At 56.4% G+C, this 21,612-nt stretch overlaps 8 protein-coding genes across 8 annotated transcripts; 2 read left to right on the top strand and 6 right to left on the bottom strand.

The window, feature by feature from the left end:
- Window positions 1–2,218: 2,218 nt before the first annotated feature.
- On the top strand, window positions 2,219–3,057 carry BZA05DRAFT_475879 (uncharacterized protein; the record flags this gene model as incomplete). The annotated part of the gene is made up of 2 exons (XM_051488219.1): window positions 2,219–2,520; window positions 2,620–3,057. Coding segments are annotated over 2 exons (571 nt in total), but the record flags the coding sequence as incomplete, so codon positions are not given.
- An 859-nt stretch (window positions 3,058–3,916) lies between these two features.
- Window positions 3,917–5,772, bottom strand: BZA05DRAFT_420715 (LETM1-like protein-domain-containing protein; the record flags this gene model as incomplete). Its single annotated transcript, XM_051485659.1, has 4 exons — window positions 3,917–4,678; window positions 4,735–5,016; window positions 5,079–5,617; window positions 5,709–5,772. 4 exons carry the CDS (start codon window positions 5,770–5,772, stop codon window positions 3,917–3,919), a joined length of 1,647 nt encoding a protein of 548 aa, XP_051337082.1.
- A 1,758-nt stretch (window positions 5,773–7,530) lies between these two features.
- On the bottom strand, window positions 7,531–9,038 carry BZA05DRAFT_405722 (putative citrate lyase beta subunit). Its single transcript, XM_051484425.1, has 5 exons — window positions 8,805–9,038; window positions 8,650–8,708; window positions 8,439–8,600; window positions 8,294–8,352; window positions 7,531–8,241 (listed from the first exon to the last, which is right to left on the bottom strand). Exons 1-5 carry the CDS (start codon window positions 8,992–8,994, stop codon window positions 7,623–7,625), a joined length of 1,089 nt encoding a protein of 362 aa, XP_051337081.1. The 5' UTR covers window positions 8,995–9,038; the 3' UTR covers window positions 7,531–7,622.
- A 78-nt stretch (window positions 9,039–9,116) lies between these two features.
- Window positions 9,117–10,878, bottom strand: BZA05DRAFT_431167 (phosphoribosyltransferase-like protein). The gene is made up of 2 exons (XM_051486177.1): window positions 9,839–10,878; window positions 9,117–9,789 (listed from the first exon to the last, which is right to left on the bottom strand). The coding sequence occupies exons 1-2, from the start codon at window positions 10,778–10,780 to the stop codon at window positions 9,406–9,408; spliced, it is 1,326 nt and encodes a 441-aa protein (XP_051337080.1). The 5' UTR covers window positions 10,781–10,878; the 3' UTR covers window positions 9,117–9,405.
- A 255-nt stretch (window positions 10,879–11,133) lies between these two features.
- Window positions 11,134–12,436, bottom strand: BZA05DRAFT_129115 (ribosome recycling factor-domain-containing protein). Its single transcript, XM_051478770.1, has 3 exons — window positions 12,021–12,436; window positions 11,609–11,966; window positions 11,134–11,552 (listed from the first exon to the last, which is right to left on the bottom strand). Exons 1-3 carry the CDS (start codon window positions 12,092–12,094, stop codon window positions 11,211–11,213), a joined length of 774 nt encoding a protein of 257 aa, XP_051337079.1. The 5' UTR covers window positions 12,095–12,436; the 3' UTR covers window positions 11,134–11,210.
- On the top strand, window positions 12,255–13,616 carry BZA05DRAFT_341166 (tryptophan synthase beta subunit-like PLP-dependent enzyme; the record flags this gene model as incomplete). Its single annotated transcript, XM_051480992.1, has 2 exons — window positions 12,255–12,539; window positions 12,600–13,616. The coding sequence occupies 2 exons, from the start codon at window positions 12,255–12,257 to the stop codon at window positions 13,614–13,616; spliced, it is 1,302 nt and encodes a 433-aa protein (XP_051337078.1).
- Window positions 13,617–13,708: 92 nt separating this feature from the next.
- BZA05DRAFT_129113 (kinase-like domain-containing protein) lies at window positions 13,709–16,316 on the bottom strand. The gene is made up of 4 exons (XM_051478769.1): window positions 16,140–16,316; window positions 15,649–16,080; window positions 15,436–15,593; window positions 13,709–15,381 (listed from the first exon to the last, which is right to left on the bottom strand). Exons 1-4 carry the CDS (start codon window positions 16,180–16,182, stop codon window positions 13,801–13,803), a joined length of 2,214 nt encoding a protein of 737 aa, XP_051337077.1. The 5' UTR covers window positions 16,183–16,316; the 3' UTR covers window positions 13,709–13,800.
- Window positions 16,317–16,885: 569 nt separating this feature from the next.
- Window positions 16,886–19,872, bottom strand: BZA05DRAFT_341173 (flavin-containing amine oxidoreductase-domain containing protein; the record flags this gene model as incomplete). The annotated part of the gene is made up of 5 exons (XM_051480993.1): window positions 16,886–16,951; window positions 17,012–17,922; window positions 17,978–18,031; window positions 18,081–18,726; window positions 18,970–19,872. The coding sequence occupies 5 exons, from the start codon at window positions 19,870–19,872 to the stop codon at window positions 16,886–16,888; spliced, it is 2,580 nt and encodes an 859-aa protein (XP_051337076.1).
- Between the last annotated feature and the right edge of the window lie 1,740 nt (window positions 19,873–21,612).

Below are 21,612 nucleotides of genomic sequence, written 5' to 3'. Positions count from 1 at the left end.
GAGACGGAGAAAGCACATAAGCGCGCCACGTCCTCGGGGAGCACCATCACGGAATATCACCCGCCGCCGCCCTCGGCCCTACGGCATCCGTCCTGATCACAAGCACCGACGCTTTCGCCCCCTTCTCCCTCCCTCTCGCCTCTAGCCTCTGCTTCTGCCAGCACGCTGTCACGCGTACTGCGCCAGGTGTTAAGTTATTAACTGCCGGACGCAGGGTTCCATAGTAAAAACCTATGATGCTACGGCTGGCGGATATCAGTCCGTTAACCGTCGCTCGAGTGAGCAATAGTGAGCCGCTGCGGATCATGCCGCCGTAGGGCTGCTGCCTATGTGCGAGTACAGTACATTCAGCAGACATAAGACCCCCCCTCCCCCCGTGGTCCTTAATTTCGGGACCAATCATGCGGCGACATCACCTGCAAGCGGCTGGTATCAGTAAAGTACTCGTACACACGTGTGCATAGGGTACAGCAGTAGCGGGACTTCTTCGTTCGTCCCCGCCGAGCAGGAGCCATGCAAGTCCATGCTGCAATTTTTCTTCTTTCCGTTTGCTATGTACCGCGCTGCGTGTACCTACTCTGCTCTGCTCTAGAGTAGAGTAGATACCACGCTTGGAAAGGTTTAGGTCGTGGTTAGGTACCACGGTCATTCGGTATCAACGTCAATATCAACATCCTTCAGCCTTCTGCTCTTATGTACCGTAATCTTCCCTCCGTGATTGGGCTTCCGACCCGCGCAGCTGCGCTTTGAAGTAGGTGGTTCCAAACGTTTTTCGACCAAAGCAGCCGGATGCTCCAAGCCCGTGATTCTTCTTCTAGAGTACCGGTAGAAGGGTAGTGCTCCACCGCCACATTCCGAAACTCCTTCCGCTCGACTCGGGCGGTTCGGGCTAATCGCCCACACACACCCACTCACTCACTCACTCCGTCTGGCCTTCAACTTGGACTCATCCCGGTTCCGCTCCCACCCGCCCCACTCGCGACCCGTCCGCTGCTGCCCCTCCAGCACGGTAGGTAGTCGCGGTTTCAACGTAGAGTACTGGCAGGTACATAGCATTGCAGTACCGAAGTCGTCTGTGTCCAGCGCCGCCATCGCCACTACACCATTGCTTTTTGGCGAATCTCGGTATCTATTCCCCGTACCTAGACGCGGAGACGCCCTCCGTCAGTCAGATAGCCTACCTGCTTGCCCCCACCTCTCCCGTCCCGCGTTGGATCGTTGAATCCGAGTACACACACACACACACGCACATATGGGTGTCTACCGTGTTTCGTGCTGGATTTCAGATGCCGTAACTATGACTACCGTATGCTCGTGAGCCGTGCCGCTACGCTTCTGAGCCGCTGCTACATACTCTGTGGGCGGGAACGGCTGCGTTACCAATTCGTATCCAGCCCGGTTGCGCCGGTAGTGAAATCCTGCCCTTTGTCCAAATCACACCGTACGGTAGGTAGGTAGCTCTCGGTGAAGTTTTTTTGTATGTAGATCTCCCGCTGGTGAATACTACGGCTTCTTGTATACCTACCTACACAACAGATGACCACACATGCCCGGCCGTGAGGACTCCACGGCAGCGCCAGCCAGCCGGATGGGCGAAACGAAGTAATCACTGTGTATCACTCGTCACCGTCGCTGCGACCTCGGGACTCGGGAGCCGTCCTCGCGGGCACGGGGCGGGCACGGGGCGCACTGTCGAGACCTGAGATTTCCGGATTGGTCGGTGAATAGGAGAGTGAATGTGAAATTGCAGACAACCGTGCTAGGTGAGTAGACGTGGGAGTGATAGTGAACGAGACGTTGCAGATACTTGTACTGGATGAGTGGATGTGAGAGTGAATGAGACATTGCAGACCACTGGCGAGTGGACGTGCGAGTGAATGAGACATTGCAGACCACTGATGAGTGAACGTGAGAGTGAATGGGGCGTTGCAAACCATTGGTGAGTGAGAGTAAATGAGTGGACGTGAGAGTGAATGAGACGTTGCAGACACTTGTACTGGGCACCTGAACGTGAGAATGAATGGGACATTGCAGACCACTGGTGAGTGAGTAGACGTGAGAGTGAATGGACATGATATTGAATGAGATGTTGCAGACCATCTTAGTGTGAGCGTAACCACACATGTTTCGCGTGGTGGGAGGGAGGGGGGACGTCTCCAATGTCCACCAGCCGCACGGAGCGAGTGCGGCGTCGTGACCTGCATCCACAACCCACAAGGTGCATACTTCACACCTACCTGGTCGGTACCTGGGTACCTACGTCACAATCATCTACGAACATCACCGTCCCGTCAATCACATCGCACTCACTCACTCACTCCGCACCTCCGCACCCACTCCGCACCCACTCCGCACCTCTGCACCTACCTCCAACCCACCACTGCATACCTCCAACCCACCACTACATACCACCATACCACCAGTTACCACCACAGTACACCCCAACACCAACACCCCAACCACCAGCTCAAGATGCGTGTCGCAGAACTCCTCGCGGACCTTACCTTGCTGAAGACCATTGTCCGCCTCCCTCCTTCCCCCCGCCCCCCTCCCCTACCCCTTCCGTCCCCCTAGCGCCCCACCAGCCCAGCTCCATAACAGCAGCTAACACACCCCCAGCCAAGCGCCGACGCCCTCGCGATCCTCTCCCCCACCACGTCCCTGCCCCCTTCCAGCACCACCTCCCCCGCCACAACCACCACCCCCTCTATTCCCGCCACCCCCTCCGCCGCCACCTCCCCCGCCTCCACAGCGGACACAGACCCCGACACAACGCGCGCGCACCAGTTCCTAGCGCTGCGCCAGGTCGAGCTCTCGCAGTCTTCGTTCTCGCAGTCCTCGCTCCTAGCGAAGCGTGCGGCTGTTGCGAGGGTGTTGCGGCGGATTGATGGTGAGTCTTTGTCTGACGAGGACGAGGATGAGTCCGACGGGGACGAGTTCGTGGATGGTGAGGAGGGCGGGGACAAGGACGAGGAGGAAGATGATATAGGCAGTGCCTGGGGCAGCAGTAATGGTGCTGGTGGACCGGTGAGGATGGCGGGTGCTTGGGGGCGGTGATTGGGGTGGGGAAGGGCGGGGAGGGGTTAATCAGAGGGGGTGGGGGTAATGGGAACTTGGAAGGAAGCGTGTTGAGTGGCAGTGACACGCGTCGAGGTTGGAGGCAAGGCATGTGGACTCACTCGACCCTGCGATTTCGACATTGAAGCTCCAAGCTTCCGCTGGAGCAACGTGTTCCCCCCCATCTCCGCGCCTTAAGCAGCAACATCACGAGTCACGGCACCAGTAACCAGTAACCAGTGACCAGTAACCAAGCAATCCAGCAGCCCGAGCGAACGAATGAACAACACATCGATTCCCCCTCCCCGCACTTCGTTCACCAGCACATCCCCTCCCGCCCTCTATCCCTCCCTCCCTTTACCTCCCTCTAGTATACACTTATACACTTATACACCCACCCCGCTCGCCAATAGAAAAAGAAACAATGCGCAGACTATAGTAAAAAAACACGACTTCTCTATGGCAATTCATCTATGATTCCCAACCCAACCCACTCCTAACCCAGTCCAGTTCTCCAGTTCTCCAGTTCTCCATAAACCCCACTACACCACCCAATCCCAACCAAAGCGAAAGAAAAAGAAAGATAGATAGAAAAATAGAACAAATGTTTTTTGGCATGTGTTATAATGTATGTAAGTATGTGGGCTAGGCGTGCGTGAATGGTTGATTCATCACGTCCCCCCCTCCCCCCAAGAGAAGGAAGCCACCATGGTGACCACCCGGGCTTATGTACAAGCTTCAAACGTAACGTGAAAAAATTCCAAAACGAAAATAGCCTAGGAAAGCTGAAGTCGACAGTCGAAAGAAAGGTAAAACAAAAGCCAATGAATGAGAGCGAGAGAGAAGAGGGATGGATCGGCTACGCCTTCTTCTCGGTCTCCTCCTTCAGAATAGCTTCAGCTTCTTTGACAGCGTTGGCGACCTCCTCCTTTCCGGGTGCATCGTTGGGCGAAGCGGCCAGGATATCGGCGACCTTCTCGTCGATGTCGCGGTCATAGTAGGGGGCGGCGGGCGCGGTGCCCTCGCTGCGCTGCTCGTTCTCCTCTTCGATCAGCTCCTGCTGCTCCTTGAACACCTCGAGGCGCTGCTTGTTGGTGGCGGCGCCCTCGGCACTGTGGATCTCGAGTTCGATCTCGTGGTAGAGCTCTTCGGGGATGCTGCTGAGCACGGCCAGGAGCGCGTCGTAGTGCGAGTCAAGCTCCGAGTCGGAGGCGCCCTTGTTCGTCGAGTACATGAACGCGCTCGACAGCACCATCAGCGTGCTGGGGAGGCCGTGCTTGAGGCGCAGCTCCAGCCAGGTGTTGAGGTCGTCCCTGAGACGCGCGGGGGAAATGCCGTGCGTTCGGATGCCGCGCGAGGCGCACGCGTTCTGCAGCTCCGGGACGGTAAGCGAGTCGACGCCCTCGAAGGAGATGGCGCGGTCGTCGCGCTTGAGCTGGCGCAGGCGGTGGCGGATGTTGTAGCGCAGGATGGCGTCCGTGCCGAATGTGTTGAGGTTCATGTAGCGGCACATGCCGACCAGCTGCGGGCGCGAGAGGCCGTCTAGGGTAACGTCGTCCTTGAAGATCTTGCAGACCTTGATGAGCTCTTCCCGGGTGGGCGACTCACCGCTGTTGCGGATCTATAGCCGAGGTGTCAGAGCACGTCGCCAAAAATAGCTCGGAAAGCTTAATTTACCTTCTTGAAGAACTGCGTGAACTCGTCGCGCTGGCGGGTCTTGGGACCGATCGGCAGAATGCCGCCCTCCTTCATTGTGGTGCGAATGAATGCCGATACATCCTTTCTGGTGGTCCGGAGCTTGCTTGACTTGGCGTCCTTCTGTTTCTGGTCCTCGTACGTGCTGGGGAGCAGATTGGGGAAGAGCTTCAGAGCGATGGGAAGGAACAGTTCACCAGCGGGAACGATAATGAACACTGAGAAAGGAACCAGACGGCCGAGATCCTTGACGGTGCGCTCAAGCTGTTTGTGCCAACGTCAGCAACCCCCCAGAAATATCATCGCAAGAAGGAAAAGCCACATACCTGTCGCCGCTCTCTCCGACTCAACTCGTAGCCCGCCGCCATCTTCAACGCCAAATTCCAAGAGATCTTGATCTCCATACCCAACAGCTTAGTACCATCCCAAAAGTGCTGCACACCATGCTTGACCTTCTGCCACACCGTCAATTTCTTCTCCTCAGCGGCCGACTTCGCCGAGCCATCCAGCGCCTTCCCATCCGCGGTAGCAATCTGGACCGACGCCGCCGACTTAGAGTCCTTCGCCGCGGTGGCCTCCTTCGCGGCCGCAAGCTGCGCCTGCGCCTGCTGCAGCGGCGACTTATCACTCTTTACGGGCTTTTCCGACATGCCGAGGGGTTTTTTCGCATCCTCGAGCTTGAAGCCGGGCGGCGGCGGGGCGGCACCGCCAGGCGACGGCGTCGAAGTCGAAGTCTCCGTCGACAGGTCCCTGGCAACAAAGAATAGCGATGGGCTGGTGCTCCGCGGCACCCGGTAATGATCGCCGCGCAGCCGGCCCGCCGTTAAGCCGACCGATGCACGCGGGAGTGCGACTACTCGCCGAGCTATATTGCGTCCGTTCCTCCCCGTTAGCGAAGCTCAAGCCACCACACACGCACGCTCGGGAGCCCAGTCATCGCTCAGCGCTCAGCATACCGGTTGATGTGACGAATGTCCGTTTGGCCGCCGCGGAGTTGAGGATGAGTCGGGATGAATTCATTGTGGTGTGTGGTACTGGGGGCGAGTCGTAGTGGTAGTAATGGCAGCACGCAGAGCTGCGCGGGGGGGTCGTCGAGAGAGTGTGCTTGACGAAGGGGGATTCTGTGGGGACTGGAGGATTCCTAGCGAGGGGCTTTTTTTTTTCCGAAGGTAGGGCTGGAGAAGTGGGTTGGAAGAGTTATTGGGGAGAGTTGGAGAGAGAGAGCGGAGGCGAGAAGTTGGATAATGGGCGAGCTGACGAGTTGGTAGAAATGATGTTCTTGCTCCGTTGCAGCGGACCCCTGCCACGGAGGCCCATAGAATGCCATTGTCGTTGCGGTGACTAATCACGCCGGCTCACGTACATAACGTTTTTTTTCCACTTCGGCTTTCACGCCAGCGCCCATGCGCACGAATTCATTTGGGCTGGCTATTAAGGGGGGGACACCGTGGGATTGGGTGTAAGTGGACATGGGGGACGCGGCGACGGAGAAACAGCGAGCAATATAATCATGGGTGTAGTTGCTATGAGTAGCTGAGGATTCATCAAGACCCGCAGCGGCGAATCGTGGCTTTTTTCTTTTCTTCTGCTGCTGTCTTTGCTGCATGCAGCTGCACGACAATCTGGCCAGGCCAAACATTGAGAATGCAACCACCATTCATCACACGTATCAATTGAGGCACCGTGACCTCTGAACGACACGTAAAGCTCCTACCCCGCGCAGACTCAATGCCAACGTTCAATAACTCTGGGGGATGACTGGGTCGCTGCATGAACATAGCGCAGTTCCGTATGGTGGGGTATCACTCGATCACTCCGTATCACTTTTCCTCCTTCGTCAACTTTCAAGCTCAATGGCCCCCTCCAGGTGCTACTCTCGGTACTCTAATCTACAGTATCGATCTTCTTGTCTGTACACATAGTACATAAAGCAGAGTACGTAGATCCATACTCCAGATTAGCTTTCGTGATGTACTATGAATGTTTGCTCATGTACTGTTCCTAGCATATACTGGAGTTGATGTGACATTAGGTATGAAAGCACTGCTTCGTATCATGTTCTTCCAACGAAGTTCCATCATCACGACGAAAACAGCAGCCGCCAATCCCTCTCTCTTCACACTCCTCGCTCCAGGAACCTTCACCATTTCTACGGCAGATGATCCAACCCCGGGTTGGACGGTGGCGGACTACTATGTACTCTGCATACTTCCTTGGAGGCTATGAGAACACGACCGGAGACAACTAGCTTAGTCATCCTCAACTGCGCCAATGTGGATACCATTAAGGGGGCCCGCTTCTCCACGGCGCCGCTTCTCCACGGCCCCGGATCGTTGCTCCTTAAGGGGCAAGGCGGGCGTTGTGGGGAAAGCTCTGAGCTTTGAGCTTGGACTCTAGGTAAGCTCTAGAGTAGTTGAGCTGGGGTTTAATTTCCTGCGGCGGCGGCGAAGCATCCCTACCCGTGATTGTGATTACATACGATGGGAGTTCGAAAGGAAGTCTGCGGATACTTGGGCTGGGGCTTTGCTTCACTCGTCTGGCTGTAACTTATATCTGGTATCTGGTCCCCGGTATGTGTCTGCACAGTGCAGGGACGGCCTTGTCGAACGAAGGGACTGCCACGCAAACAAAACAGCCCGCTGGCAACAGCGCTAGATACTCTAGGCACCGGGCCGGAGCCGGAGCCGGAGCCGAAACGTGAACGAACATGTGGGCACCGGGCACCAATCAACCACCATCACATCACTGTCGATCAATCATCAATCATCACAGTCAATCCCCAATCCTCAATCCCCAAACATCGCGTATGATGTGTACGATTGTCTGTGCGGGCTTCCGATTGCCCAAATATCTTTCCCCTGTGTACATACCTACTCCGGCGTAACATCTCTAAACTCCCGCCAGAACCTCTCCGTCTCCAACCCCGCCAACTGCGCCTTCTCCAGCACCTTTCTGGCCGCCTCAATAACAGGCCGATCAACCATCTTCCCATCAAGTGTCCAGCTTCCCCTCCCCTGCCTCTCCGCGTGTTTTTCCGCACACAGCAGCCTAACCGCGTCCCTGACCCTCTCCTCCTGTGGCGCAAAGAGCCTCTCGACGACCTCCGTCTGGGACGGGTGAATACACTGTTTGCCCTTGAACCCGATGCCATTGCCATCTCTACACTCCCTCACCAACGCCCCCCCCTCCCCCGTATCCCTGAAATCCGTGCACACCAGGTCGATCGCGCCGCCGTCAAGCTCGTATGCGCGCGCCGCTGCAACGATCGTTTGCCGCGCGAATAGGAACTCTGTCAGGCTGGGCGTACGCGTCAGGGATAGGTCCAGTGAGAAGTCCTCCGCGGCAAAGATTAGCCCGGATAGCTGCGGGACGGAAAGGCAGATCGAGCGGATGTCCATCACGGCGCGCGCGGACTCGATTAGTGCGATTAAACGGATGCTGCGGGCGTTAGGGTGGCCGGACGCGGCGAGGACGTCGGCTACAAAAGTCCTGGAGGAGGGTTAGCATGAGACGGCGGCGGGAGAGGGGGCGGGCCACAAACAGGTCGGACGCCTTATTAACCTTCGGCACGACAATGGCGTCTACATGCTGTGCTTTCAACTACTCCTACCATCAGCCCCCTCTTCCCCCTCCCCCCATCCTCTCTCCCATCCTCCCCACCGTCTCCCACGTAGGTAGCTACTCACAATCTCATTTAAATCCGCCAACGCCATCCCCGTGTCGACGGCATTGATCCTTACAGCCTGCTCGCGAATTCCCTGCGCGCGGGGCAGCGAGAGTACCTCGCGGATCTGCTGGCGCGCCACCGGCTTCTGCGATAGTGTTACGCTGTCTTCAAGGTCGTAGGCCTGCGTGGTTCATGAGCTGCTGGTGGTGGTGAGAAGCGGGGGGATGTACGATGCAGTCGGCTTTCAGCGAGCGCGACTTTTGCAGCATCCGTGTGCTGGAGCCGGGGACTGTGACGGAGACGGAGGCCGGTCAGTGGAGGGCTGGAGGGCTGGAGGGCTGGTTGGAACTGGGCTGTAGGGCGACCGACAGACCGGCTCACGTACCGTAGAGCAGGGAGCGCCGGAGAACGGCGCTGGCTTGGGTGGCTGATGCCATTGTGTAGCTGTATGTATCTGGAGGTTGTAATTGGCTAGATAGGTGGGTAGGTGGCGTGGCGCAGAGCTTCACCTCGAGTCTCGAGATCGAGAGCTCGGGCTCTCGCTCGGAGTGCGCCGCCGTGGCTGCGGCAGGCATTCGGCAGCTTCGCGAACCCCGCGGCAATACTATATGTAGAGGTGCTAATCGGGTTGTGGTTAGTCAGCCGGTAGGTGCCGGACTGGTTCTCATTGTTTGAGACGAACACAAGCAGGAAAGATGTGGGTATATGGTTGGACATTTTCATGGTTAAGTACTGTAAAACACAACAGAAAGTCTCCTATTCCACAGCAAGTGATCCCACCACGCAAACATCGTCATGTACATCACAGCACAACACAGCAACACAGCAAGCAATCCAACCCAACGTAACAGAAAATCCGTACCAATCAATCAATACCTAGAACCTAGAAGAAAACAACCGCTTTTCCCCCCAACCCAGACCAGACCCAACCGCACCAAACTCCCATAATCCTATTAACAAATCCCGCTAACTAGCGCGCCATCCAACTACTCCTGTCTAAACAAAACACTAATACTCTCACCATGATGCACGCGTCTAATGGCCTCAGCAAAGACCTCATGGACGGGGAGGACCTGGAGCTTGGGACAATGTCTGCGGTGCTCCTCCTGGGGGACAGAGTTGGTGCAGATGACCTTGTCGAGGGCGGAGGCGTTGATACGTTCGATAGCGTCGCCGGAGAACACGCCGTGCGTCACCAGCGCGTACACTTTTGTCGCCCCGCCTTTCGTCTTCAGAAGCTTCGCCGCCCGCGTGATCGTGTTTGACGTGTCTGCCATGTCGTCTACCAGGATCGCGACTTTGCCGCGGATCTCCCCCACCAACATCATCGTCGCGTTTTGCCGCTCTGTGATTCGTGTCGGACGACGTTCCTACAGCTGGGTTAGTGAGGGGACGTATGGCGGAGGGAAGGGGACGTGCCTTGTGGATCAGCGCAAATTCCATTCCGAGGGCGTCGGCGATGGCGGTGGCGCGCTTGGCTCCACCGGCGTCCGGAGAGACGATCACGGCGTTTTGGTAGTCGGGAATGTTGTACTTGATCCAGCGCTGCAGCAGCGGACGGCCGTACAGGTTGTCGACGGGGATGTCGAAGAAGCCCTGGTACTGGGGGTCATGAAGGTCCATGGTGATGATGTGGTCGGCGCCAGCACATGTGAGGAGGTCGGCGACGAGGGTTCCGGCCTGAGCAACCCACTGCTTGTATCCCGTGTTAGCACGGTTGGGCGCATAGTCGTTATTGAAGCCATTGGGAGCTCTGTTGTAGCCGTTTCCGCCGGCCGGCGTGGACTCGGCGGTGTTAGTGCGGCGGAGGGGAGTGCCCGGCACCGACGCCGACGGGTTGCGTCCGTTTGTGCCCGCGATGCCATTGACTCCGGTGTCCGAGTTCCTCTCGACGGTGAGCCGGCTCAACTCGCGCTCCAGACCGCTGTGCGAGAACGCCGGCCCGTGGTGGTCATGGTGGGGGGGGCCCGGGGTGACCGGCCGACTCTCGAAGGTGAAATCCTTGCTGCCGCCGGTGTTTCCATGCTTTGCGAGGGGCGCCCCAGTCTTGTTGTATGGAATGTCGCTCTGGCGGGAGTACGGGAAGTGTGGCAGCACGGCGGTGACCCGCTTGGCCGACGCGGTCTTGCACGCCGAGATGGTGATCAGCAGCTCCACCACGTTGTCGTTTACGCGGCCACACCCGGACTGGATCACAAAGACGTCTTTGCCGCGGACCGAGTCTTGGATCTCGACGCGGGTCTCGCCAACTGCAAATTTGCTCAACGTGATGCGCCCATTGGGAATTCCGAGCTGCTGGCAGATCATGTAGGCGAGTTCGGGGTGCGAGGATCCGCCGAGAACGACAATGTTGCGGACCATCTTGCGGAGAATTACTGTAAAGGGCGGGAGCGGAGGCTGATGGTGGGTAAAGGAAAACGCTGTCGTTTGTTGAGCTTGGTGGGGTGAGTGAGAGTTCGGACGGAGTCTTGGAAAAAATGTGGGGCAGCGAAAAAGAAGCTCGAAGCGATCAAAGCTTGGCGTCGATGCTTCGCTTTGTATGTCCCAATACAGACTTTTATACATAGAGTATTGTACATTCCCCACAATCCAGAGAATACGAGGGTGATCGGGGAAGGTATTTCTTGTACAGCGTGAACCTCTTGTGGGAATTTCACCTGTTTTGGCCCGTCTTTTGCATTGGAAAATTGCTATTCCGGAGTCTCAGCATTTCCTCTGGGTTGCGGGAACAGTAGATCTCGACGTTGATATCTACATGTCCTTCACAAGCACTCAATTCATCCCTCATCCCTTAAGCCTCCATAATCCCCTTCTGCGCCGCCGCAATAACTGCCTCCAGCTCTGCCTTCCTCTTCTTGACAATATCCTCCATCTTCTTATCCGCCTTCTTCAGGTCATCCGGACGGACCGTCTTCTTAGTCGCCTGGATCTTCTTATGCGTGGCCAGCCTCGCATTCTTCAGCGCATCTAGGGCCTTGTGTCCAACATCCTTCGACTGCTTAACCATAGCATCCCTGCTGTCCCTCGTCGGCGGAGGAAGCGGTACATTCACCAGCTGGGGGTTTTTCGCATCCACCACTGGCTGCAGATTCAGATCCGCGATTTGGATGGCAGAGACGACGCGTTTGACATTCTGCGCAAGCCTAGTATCAGCCAGTGACCCAGTTATTTCGTGGACGGGGCACAAACCGCCGCTTCATACACCGTCACGGCCAGCCCCCTCCCCTTGGTGACCACATGAGCCACATCCCTCAGCGGGACGGCATCTCCCTGGGCCTTATCGACCACTACGTCCAGCCCCTCGAGGATACTTGGGTCGGCACGGCCAGCACGCAGCTTGCTGAGGTCGTCTTTCAGCCGGTCGGCGATGCGCGCGATGTCGCTCTCGAGTTTGTCGAATTGCGCATCGAAGTCGATAACTTCCGCGGTGGGCGCATCTTCTGCGGCGGAGGCGACGGCCGCTTCGCGAGAGGCTTTCTTTTTGGCCGCCGGAATGGGAGTAGTGCTGAAGGCTGCGCGGGTGAGGAGCGGCAGGACGAGGTGGGGCCTGGATGGTAGGTTAGCGTTGTGGTCGATGGGAGAAGTCAATTGGGAGACATACCTGGAGGGAGTGACGGCGAGCCTCCGAAGACCTGTTCGGAGCAGAGAGCGTGGTACGATGGCGAGACGGTTCATAGCGAGTTCTGATTGAGTTTTGTGTGGGGATGGTCGGCCAGCGGGGAGAGCCGTTGTTATGCTTGTCGGATTATTGCTTTTCCGTGATGAATGCGGACCCGCAGCTTCAAGAACCCCACCAAACGCCAATGAGCCTCACCCTGACCACAGCCACGACCGAATGGACACCTCGACCCGCAATCTCGTCCTCTATTGCAGCTGCGGCGTCGCATTAGGGGTGGCTGCAACATTGGCAACACAATCCTTCCTCTCCCCGCCTCCTCCCGCACCTAGTCGGCGCCGCCGCAGCTCCATCTTCCGTCCCGCCTTCCTGACCATCGATGAGGAAGCCCCTCCTCGCGAGCAAATCGCGCGCGGCCTCGAAGACTGCATCGGCAACACCCCGCTAATCCACCTAAAATCCCTTAGTGAAGCCACCGGCTGCGAGATCCTCGGCAAGGCTGAGGTCTGTGTTTCCCGCATTCCCCGACGGCCAGTAGGTAACTGACAGCGGATGGACGTATAGTTCCTATCCCCCGGCGGCTCGATAAAAGACCGGGTGGCGCTCTCGCTCCTCAAAACCGCCGAAGCCGCACACCTCCTGACCCCGCACTCAGGGGACGCCGTGTACGAGGGCACCGTTGGGTCAACCGGGCTCTCGCTCGCGACACTCTGCCGTGCGCGCGGGTACCTCGCGCACATCGTGATGCCCAGCGACCAATCCCCGGAGAAATCCAGTCTGCTGCTCAAGCTCGGCGCGGCCGTAACGCGGGTGCCCCCCGCCCCCATCGTTGATCCCAACCAGTTCGTCAACCGGGCGCGCACGCTCGCGCGGACGCACACAGAGGGGGAGATGGAGGGGCGCGGGTACTTCGCCGACCAGTTCGAGAACGACGCGAACTGGCGCGCACATTACGACTCCACCGCGCCCGAGATCTGGCGGCAGTGTGGGGGAAAGCTGGATGCGTTTGTGGCCGGCGCGGGAACCGGTGGCACCATTAGTGGGTGTGCGAAGTTTTTGAAACCGAGGTTGCCACGGTTGAGGGTCGTCCTCGCTGATCCCCCCGGGAGCGGGCTGTATAACCGTGTCAAGTACGGGGTTATGTTTGATGTGCGCGAACGGGAGGGGACGAGGAGGAGGCACCAGGTGGATACTATCGTCGAGGGGATTGGCATTAACCGCGTGACGCATAATTTTGAGGTTGGGAGGGAGATGGTGGATGATGCTGTTAGAGTGTCGGACGAGGAGGCTATGGCGATGGCGAGATACTTGGTTGAGAAGGAGGGGATCTTTATCGGCTCCTCAAGTGCGGTTAATTGTGTGGCTGCCGTGAGGACGGCGATCAAGATGGGGCCGGGTCATAGGATTGTCACTATCTTGTGTGATTCGGGCGCGAGACATCTTTCAAAGTTCTGGGCGCAGGCGGGAAATGTCGGCGCTGCATGGGATATGACCTTGGAGGATGTTCTAGAGGCAGATACGAGGAAGAAGGGGACACATGGGGATGTGGTGGTCGAAGAGGCGGCAGGGTTGGGTCCGTAGAATAGAAATGATTCCCATCCTATGGCCTTACAGAATCAATTCTGGCTGGAGTATGGTGAACCGATTCCGTCTACAGCACAGCAAGTAAATATAAACTCATAATAGCAACAATCAATACTCAAACCAAAACTCCCCTTCGCCTCTTAAAACAATCCCAAAAGCACGCGCGAAATCCAAACACACATCATTCCTCGACATCCGCCGGTACTTTCTGCCTCCGATCTTTATGCAGCGTCCTCAGACCCACCTCGACAACCTCCAACGCATCCCCCAGTCCCGTGAGGACTCTATCCAGCTCGCGCATCATCTCGCCTCCACCCGGGCTTGACAATATGGCCGTATCCAACGGCTTCATGAGTGGAAAATCGAGACTTCCCCAGTCGGGCTGCGCCTGCCGTATGGGCTGGAGCCGATCAAAGTTGCTGCCGTTGGAGGCGACAAGGTTGAGGTGGCTAGGTCGAGACGCTAGTTTTCCGCCTCCGGCGACACGTGGTGAGGGGGTGCGCGCGGTGATGTCCTGCGAGCGGGTTTTGAGGTGCGGGATGGGCGTGGAGTCGGCGGAGCGGACTTTGGGGTTTGGGGTTGCCAGGGTTGGGACCGGAGGGGCAATGTCTGGGGGCCGGCCAGCGAAGGTGGGCACGGATTTTGAGGAGAGGTGGTGCGGTTTGTTGGCCGTGTTGGCGGAGGCGGTTTGAAGCTGGCCGGCGAAGCGGGGCGGAGAGGAGGGGGCTGATGTGGCGACTATTTGGCGACGTGGGGAAGGGTCGCGGTTGAAATTGTGGGGCGTGATTGTGGAAGGGGTGGAGGGAGCATCGATGGGCGTGGATGGGCCTACTGAGTCTGCCATGTACGGTCGTGTCCGAGTGATTGTAGGAGCAATTGGGGCAACTGACGGAGTTGGTGGCGAGGCCGCAGCCGCAGCCGCCGCAGCTGCTGCCTTTTGTCGTGCCATATCCATCATTTCCTCTTCCGTTGGCATGGATATCATCCCTATGGGACTGGGTGTTCTTGCCCGTATGTTGTTGTTGTTATTGTTGTTGTTATTCGACACCATCATCCCGTTGTCATCGAACGAGGGAATAGAGATCATCCCCAGACTGCTGCTGGACCCATTATGCGTCTGGATGGGTGTCATTGACCCCCCGGGCCCATTCGCTTGGTAAGTATCCTGCGGCGGCTCCTCATCCCAAGGCTGCTCTTCACCAGGTGTCTCAAATAACCGGTACAGCTTCTCTGCCCCCCGTGGTCTGGCCCCCGTGTGGATAGATGGCTGCCTGGTAAGTTGTGGCCCACTCCTGAACGTCTGTGTAGCCACCACCTGCAGCATCTCAAACTCCTTGGGCACACCTGAGATCCTGTTCTTGACAGTGTCAAAATCCCAAGCCGATTCAGTTGAATCCGAGGTGACAGTATCCCCCATGCCTCCGCCCATACCCGGCGCATACAGCATAGAAGCTCTCACACCGCCACCCCTCTCCCACTGCTCGTACCTCACGATCAGCTCGCGCATGATCGCCGTCGGGGACTTGTTCGCTTTGACGAACTTCGATCGCTGGAGCTCCTCAGCTGGTGGTCGCTGGTCCGGTATCTCGTTCAAACACATCGCGACGAACTCTCGGAGTCCGTTGGACCAATTCCCGCCCTCGAGGCGTGGCGGCGGCATCCGTGGAATCATGTCTACCACTCGCTCCGGGTGGTATTGGTACAGCGGTGGGTTCTGTTTGGCGAGCTCGTATATGGTGATACCGAAGGACCAGATATCAATCTTCGCCATGTCAGCATTCTACCCTCACCATCATCCAGCAGCATAGGAGCACACCTTAGAGTCATACAACCCACCCGCCAGCGCCTCGGGCGCCATCCACTGAGGCGTTCCGACGAAGGTATTGCGCTTATTGTTCTTCCCTGCGAGCTGTGCCGACACTCCGAAATCGCACAATTGCACCCGTCCATCTTGATTGACCAGAATATTCGCCGCTACCGTCTTCAATTAGCCCCCTCCCTCAATTCCCACACTTCATAACCAACATACCTTTGATATCCCTATGAATAATCCCCTGTGCATGGAGGTAACTCAATGCCACTAGGGCCTCCCTGATCACTACACCAATGTACCTCTCCTCAATCGGTCCGGCCTTCATGAGCGTCCTCATACTCCCGCCCGAGCAAAAATCCATCACGATCCACAGCTTCGTCCCTAGGACGTAGGAATTATGGAAAGCCGTGATATTTGGCGCATCCCCGGCCTTGAGTTGGGTCAGCAATCCAATCTCCTTCTGGATGTCTCGGATCTCTTCGTCATGCTGGTCCAAGTCGAGGGATTTAATGGCAACAACGGCGTTGGTAGGGGTGTGGATTCCCTTGAAGACGCTGCCGAACGACCCTTTGCCGACGAGGTCGATGACGGTGTACGGAATCGAGGGGGGGACGAGGGAGTTTTCGTGGAGACAGGCTTTTTCGGCCTCTGTGCAGGGGGTCAGTATCCACCGTTGACGGGCGGAGAGAATGGGTTCGGGGACGTACGCTCGCGCACTTGTGTGCCTTTGTCGGTGAGGGGCGTGGCCATTGTTGCGGCCTTGAGCTGCGGGGATTCGGTATTTGTGTCGTTCGTCGTGGGCGTGGTCGTGGAGTGTTGGTTAAGCGCTCGTGCTGGCTGTTGAAACGCGAACTTCCGGACGCGTAGAGGTCGGTGGATAGACGCACACCCGGCTAGCTACTCGCTCGACCACGTGGACACCATCGCATTTTCGGAAAGGCCATCCTGATTCCAAATTTTATCTAGCTGCTGACTGCGCGGGAGCTACACACTCTACATACACTCCGAAGATAGGGCTGGGGCTTCACCAAGAAATAAATTAAAACAGTGACACCATGTCTGTTAACTTTCATTTAACTCGGAATATTTTTTTTTCCGTTTTTGGATTCTATTCCTCCAAGCCAACCCAAGCATTACTTACACTATGAGTAAAGTAGGAATTTATCGTACAGTTTCAATCTTTTCATCTCGTCGCCCACCGTCCTAAACTGCACCAAAGAAACATGCAAAGCCCTCCCGCCTTTTTTAAACAATGCGCAGGTATGGTTACAACGAAGAAGGGAAGTAAGATGTATGTAAAACCGGGGAATGACAGCCGAACAAGTGAAAGCAAAGGACTTCGTAGTTTTAAGTAAGATGTAGGTAGCAAAGTAAAACCCGACTCTAGGAAATGACGAGGAAGTGAAGAAGGATCTGTGATCTGGAAACTATATCAACAATAGTAGCGAGGAGCTCAGTAATCTTCGTCCTCCGAATCAGCGTATCCGTTCATCTTCCGGCTGCGCTTAATCTCCTGCTTCTGTCTTCTCGTCAGCAACCACTTCCCCTCGCCACAGACTACCACCGGGGGCGAACAGACCTCCAACTCTGCCTGCCTCGTCGCCTGCTTTTCCTCTTCACTCGGGACGCTGACATTCTTCTCCTTCCACTCCTTCTTGAACTTTGCGGCGGCAACATCCCAGTCCTTAATTTTCTTTTTGAAGTCCACGATTCCAGCCGCATTACTCTCCTTATTCTTCTCTGTCTCGGCCAGATACGGGCGCTTCTCATTCTCGGGGGCATCCCGCCACATCTGTCCCAGAGCTGCACGAACTTCATTCCTAGTTGCCTTCGCTTCCGGGTTATTAGTAGCTTTCCGCCGAGCCTCGTCGCATTTGCCTTTGCAGATGAACCAGTGGTCCTTCTGGTAGAGCAGGAAGGGGTTAGCGCCGGAACGGCCAGGCTTGGAGGGACGCTCGCCGAGCGTGGCGATGAGGGCGTCGTTCATGGCTTGCTCATGGGACTCTAGCCGCTGGGTTTTGAGCTCGCGGGACTTCTCTATGGCGGATTCCTCAGCTTTTCGTTTTCGCGAGGTGGCGCCGGAGTATGACGTCTCCAACTTCGGCTTGGGGGGGACGAGCGGATGGCAAGGAGGCTGGATCGGACCAAGGATCGAGGTGACGACTTCTGCTGCTGCGCGGAGGCCACTGATGTATGCGCCATGGACAGTAGCGGGGTGCGACTTGCAGGTTGCTTCGCCGGCAAAGTAGAGATTGTTTCCGACCGGCTTCGCCATCAGGTCATAGTCCTCTGCCGTCGCTTCCTGTCCCACGTACGAGTAGCTTCCACGGGAAAATGGATCCTTCCGCCAGCGTGTGATGATTGTCTCGGTTGGGGGTGGGACGACTTTGTCTGGGTACATCTTTTGCAGGGCGGCAGTGGCCTCTTCGATGATATTCTCGTCCGTATCAAATTCCGTTTGTACTGCTGCTTCGCCTGCCATTAAAGAAACTACAGCCACCCGTTAGATAATCTGAGGAGAGATTCGGGTATGTGACATTCGTACCCAAAACCGGCTTGCCACTCTGCTTCATTGCGTTCCAAAACATATAGAATCGACCTGGTCCGTCTCAGTAAGCAATTCCACGGGGGGTTGAGAGGATATAGACCTCTATTAGCTTCGTAGCTCTGTTGTTGTAGGGGGTCTCCCACAGGGTCCCGTAAGACACCGACCATATCGTTGTCTGCATCCCAGAAAGGCTCGTCGAAGACCAATACCACTTTATTGAGCAATCCGTAGCCCATCCTCCTGATTGCCCCCGTCTTCCAATCAGGCAGCGGTGGTTCAAACTCAACATTTTCGGCCTTCAATACTCCCAAAGGCAGCGTAACCACAATCGCATCCGCCTCAATGACAACCCCATTCTCGCACTCGATCTTCGAGAGGTCGTCCTTACCAAGCCCAGATACAATCTTCTTGACAATGTGACGGGGCTTGATATCTAATAACTTTGGCGCCAACAGCAAGCCTCTCGGAACCTGCATGTACCCTCCGAGCAGGACCGAGTGCGGCCCAGCAGGCTCCTGTCCGTCATCTTGATCCCAGTGTCCCAAACTCAAAGAATCAACAGTGGAGGCATTTGCATACTCGAGGTTTGCATAGTGCCAGTTCATCAATCTGAGATCGAGGGGGGTAAGCGATAAGAAGTCTTGGTACTTTTGTACCGCAGCATCCATCGTTTTCCCAAGCGTCGGGAACTGTAGATTCGACCCCTGCGGTTCCAACGAAATCGTCTCTTCGCCCGTGATTTCGGGCTTCAGCTCCCAACCAAGCTCTCGCACCTGCTCGGCAGTCGCTACATTGGAAGGCTTGCCGGTGAGTGGTTCCACGTCGGTTGCGGGGTGTGCGATCTCAATTGACGGAATCTCGACCCCCTTTGCCTCTACCGCGGCCACAGACTCGCCACCTTCTCCGGTTGGATCTTTCCCATTATCTATTAATTCGCGATCTCCCTCCATTGTTTTCAATAACTTTGGCCGCTGCTTGTAGGCTGACACGCGATCGAGCATGTGGTTGAACAGCTTCTCTACAAGTCTATCGCACTCCTTATCGACCATCGACCCGTCCGAGTCAAAAAGCACCTCATTGTCCTTCAGACTATGGTACTCCAGCGCCAACTGCCCTCGCACAAGAATATTCAGCGGATTTCCATTTTCGAAACCAGTGATTACTTGTGCGCCCAGATCAGCGGTCACACGCTTTGTGGGTGGAAGCGTCGACCCCGACTGGTCCTTCAACGGGTGCGAGTAAACACGCCCACCGATCCGGCCTCTGCCTTCGAGAACCACAACTCTTGGCGGATGTTCGTCCGGTTGCAACTTATCCCCCAGTTGCGAGAACAGCCCTTCGAGTTGCCGGGCACAACCCAGGCCGGCCATTCCGGCCCCGATCACGACTACAGTCTTTTGTCGCTTGATTGGGCTGACAGGACCGATAATTGTATTCGGAACTTCTATGCATCCAAAGTTGATATACCCATTCCTGACCAACCAGTCGTACGCCACCTCCGCAACATCGAAGAACCGATAATCCTTTGCACAGCCTGCCGCTTCTTCCCGGGTCACACTGACCAGCGGGTTCCGCTGCCAGAGACGCAGAATCCCGTTCCGGATGTGGAGGTAGATGGTGATGTGTACGTGGTTAATGTAGTGACGCAGCAGCTCGTATTCACCCCTGTGCAGGTGGTACGGCGACAGACGGCTTGCGATCGCTGCCTGGATGCATTGGCTGGCATACTCCTCCGCCGTAAGATCCTGCGGTATTGACGTCTTCGGACGGAAATCCGCACGGTTTTTGGTGAGTGTTCGGTCTGGAACTGTGCGGATCGAGGGCGCGCTGGGTTTCGTTGAATCCGTGCTCTCGGTCTGCGGGGAAGACACCTCCGAGGATATCGTTGTCATCACAGGAGGAGTAGGCTGTTGTACGGGTAGCGGAGCATGTTGCACAGAGAAACTCTGTACTGGTACGCCGGACTGTTGCTGCGGTAGTCCGAGGTGCTGTAGATGTTGGTGCTGCTGCTGCTGTAATTGACCCTGCTGGATTTGGCGAAGCTGTTGCTGCTGTTGCTGCTGCTGCTGCTGCTGCTGTTGTTGTTGTTGCTGTTGTTGGAGATATTGCTGCTGCTGTGGTTGTTGCTGCTGCGACACCTGGTACTGTGCTGCCATCATTCTCTGTTGCTGCATAGCCAACATAGCCTGCTCCCTAGACGCGCCCTGATACCCAATCTGCCCCATAAGCTGCTGAAAGTCCCCGCCACCCAACTGCTGCTGCAACGAATGCCTCAATTGGTCCGCGGACGGATAGATCGCCTCCTGCTGTGGCGGGGGCGCCGCATAACCCTGTGGCGCAAAGAACTGCTGTTGCGGTTGCTGCTGTTGCTGTTGCGGATCATTAAGGTAGAACATGGGATCCACCATGCCCTGTTGCGTGGCGGCGGCCTGGCCATAGTTTACCGGCGACGGCGCGGGTTGCTGCTGAGCCTGTGCATGCGCCGCAGTTGCTAAGGACTCCATGTCGCCGAAAAAGTTTGTCGCCGCCATGGCAACGCCATTGCCGTCCAGCGTCACAGCAGAAGAAGCTGTGCCGGACTGCAGGTTCCTCCCGGAATCCGCCATGATCGGGGGTGACTATCATGAGGGAAAAAGTTAGCTCGGCGAAAGATGATTGAAGCGAGCTCGGTTGGGGGGCACCGCTGCGATGGATGAATTGCGCACTGCTTTGGAAGGGGTTCCGACCGGTCTCGTGAACGAGCGTGGGAGTTGGTTCCTGATGTAGCGATTTGGGGCTGGGAGGACGTTGATTTGGTGTTTGGGTTTTGGAATACCCGAGATCTGCACAAGCCAAAAAGATCGGTATTGGCTTGGCGCCTCTTATGCCGCCACACAGGCGGGGGCTTGGCGGCTGAAGGCCACGAAACTACGAACGACCTCGGCGTCGGGAAGGGTGAAGAAAACATAAGGGTGTCAACTAGGGTAGAGTAGAGGAGGGGGTTCTGTGGACTTATATGGGCTCTGGTTGAGCTCCGAAAATAACGTCGAGAAAACCTCTGTTGAGATAGGTATTTGACATCTAGTCTACAGCCTAAGATCCACTGAAGAGCACTTCCGAGAGATATTCAGTTTATTTTGTATGCAGCCTATCAAGCACTTTCAAGAACTCGATTGATAAAGATAGATATTGTGGGAACGAGTGTCTTCCTCCGAGTAGTCCACTAGCCGTTCGGAGGGCCGGTGGTGGGTGCTTAGAACATTTGGTGCGGTAGCGGGTCGAGGTTCAGTCTTCTTTCTCTCTCTTGTAGCTGTAGCTCTTAGACCAGAACACATCACTTCTCCTCATCTCGATCGTTCCAGTGATCTCCACCACGAGTCCTTCAAACACATATGAATGAATGATCAAGCTTTAACTATCGCCACCGTGCCCAGGCAAAACCACCAAGCAAGTGACAGGATGGTTTTATGTACAGTATTATATGCACCGGACCACCAGACATTTCTTTGGCATTCCCCCGAAGTTTGTGGAGTTATTAGTTAGACTGCTGGTTATTGAGGTACAGCCATGCGTGGGATTGACGATACCGGTAGTTGTGTGGCCGGTTCCTCCGCCTATTCAGCAGCGAATAGTCACGGGTTCTCCTCAAAGTG

Source organism: Tricharina praecox (assembly GCF_024521635.1).
Source record: "Tricharina praecox strain CBS 144465 chromosome Unknown BZA05scaffold_22, whole genome shotgun sequence".
In the NCBI taxonomy this organism is placed as follows: Eukaryota; Fungi; Ascomycota; class Pezizomycetes; order Pezizales; family Pyronemataceae; genus Tricharina; species Tricharina praecox.
Note: the sequence above shows the minus strand (reverse complement) of the source record. Positions and strands in the feature narration are given on the sequence as shown.

What these genes read in the sequence shown, in the direction of transcription:
- BZA05DRAFT_405722 (XM_051484425.1), bottom strand. Translation starts at nt 8,994, where the DNA reads ATGCCTGCCGCAGCCACGGCGGCGCACTCCGAGCGAGAGCCCGAGCTC. An exon ending in TGGCGGATTTAAATGAGATT is followed by an intron (nt 8,353 to 8,438) that starts GTGAGTAGCTAC and finishes TGGTAGGAGTAG; the next exon opens with TTGAAAGCACAGCATGTAGA. An exon ending in GTTAATAAGGCGTCCGACCT is followed by an intron (nt 8,242 to 8,293) that starts GTTTGTGGCCCG and finishes ACCCTCCTCCAG; the next exon opens with GACTTTTGTAGCCGACGTCC.
- BZA05DRAFT_431167 (XM_051486177.1), bottom strand. Translation starts at nt 10,780, where the DNA reads ATGGTCCGCAACATTGTCGTTCTCGGCGGATCCTCGCACCCCGAACTC. An exon ending in AATTTGCGCTGATCCACAAG is followed by an intron (nt 9,790 to 9,838) that starts GCACGTCCCCTT and finishes ACCCAGCTGTAG; the next exon opens with GAACGTCGTCCGACACGAAT.
- BZA05DRAFT_129115 (XM_051478770.1), bottom strand. Translation starts at nt 12,094, where the DNA reads ATGAACCGTCTCGCCATCGTACCACGCTCTCTGCTCCGAACAGGTCTT. An exon ending in CTCGCCGTCACTCCCTCCAG is followed by an intron (nt 11,967 to 12,020) that starts GTATGTCTCCCA and finishes CCTACCATCCAG; the next exon opens with GCCCCACCTCGTCCTGCCGC. An exon ending in TGACGGTGTATGAAGCGGCG is followed by an intron (nt 11,553 to 11,608) that starts GTTTGTGCCCCG and finishes AGGCTTGCGCAG; the next exon opens with AATGTCAAACGCGTCGTCTC.
- BZA05DRAFT_129113 (XM_051478769.1), bottom strand. Translation starts at nt 16,182, where the DNA reads ATGGCCACGCCCCTCACCGACAAAGGCACACAAGTGCGCGAGC. An exon ending in TATTCATAGGGATATCAAAG is followed by an intron (nt 15,594 to 15,648) that starts GTATGTTGGTTA and finishes TGAAGACGGTAG; the next exon opens with CGGCGAATATTCTGGTCAAT. An exon ending in GTGGGTTGTATGACTCTAAG is followed by an intron (nt 15,382 to 15,435) that starts GTGTGCTCCTAT and finishes GACATGGCGAAG; the next exon opens with ATTGATATCTGGTCCTTCGG.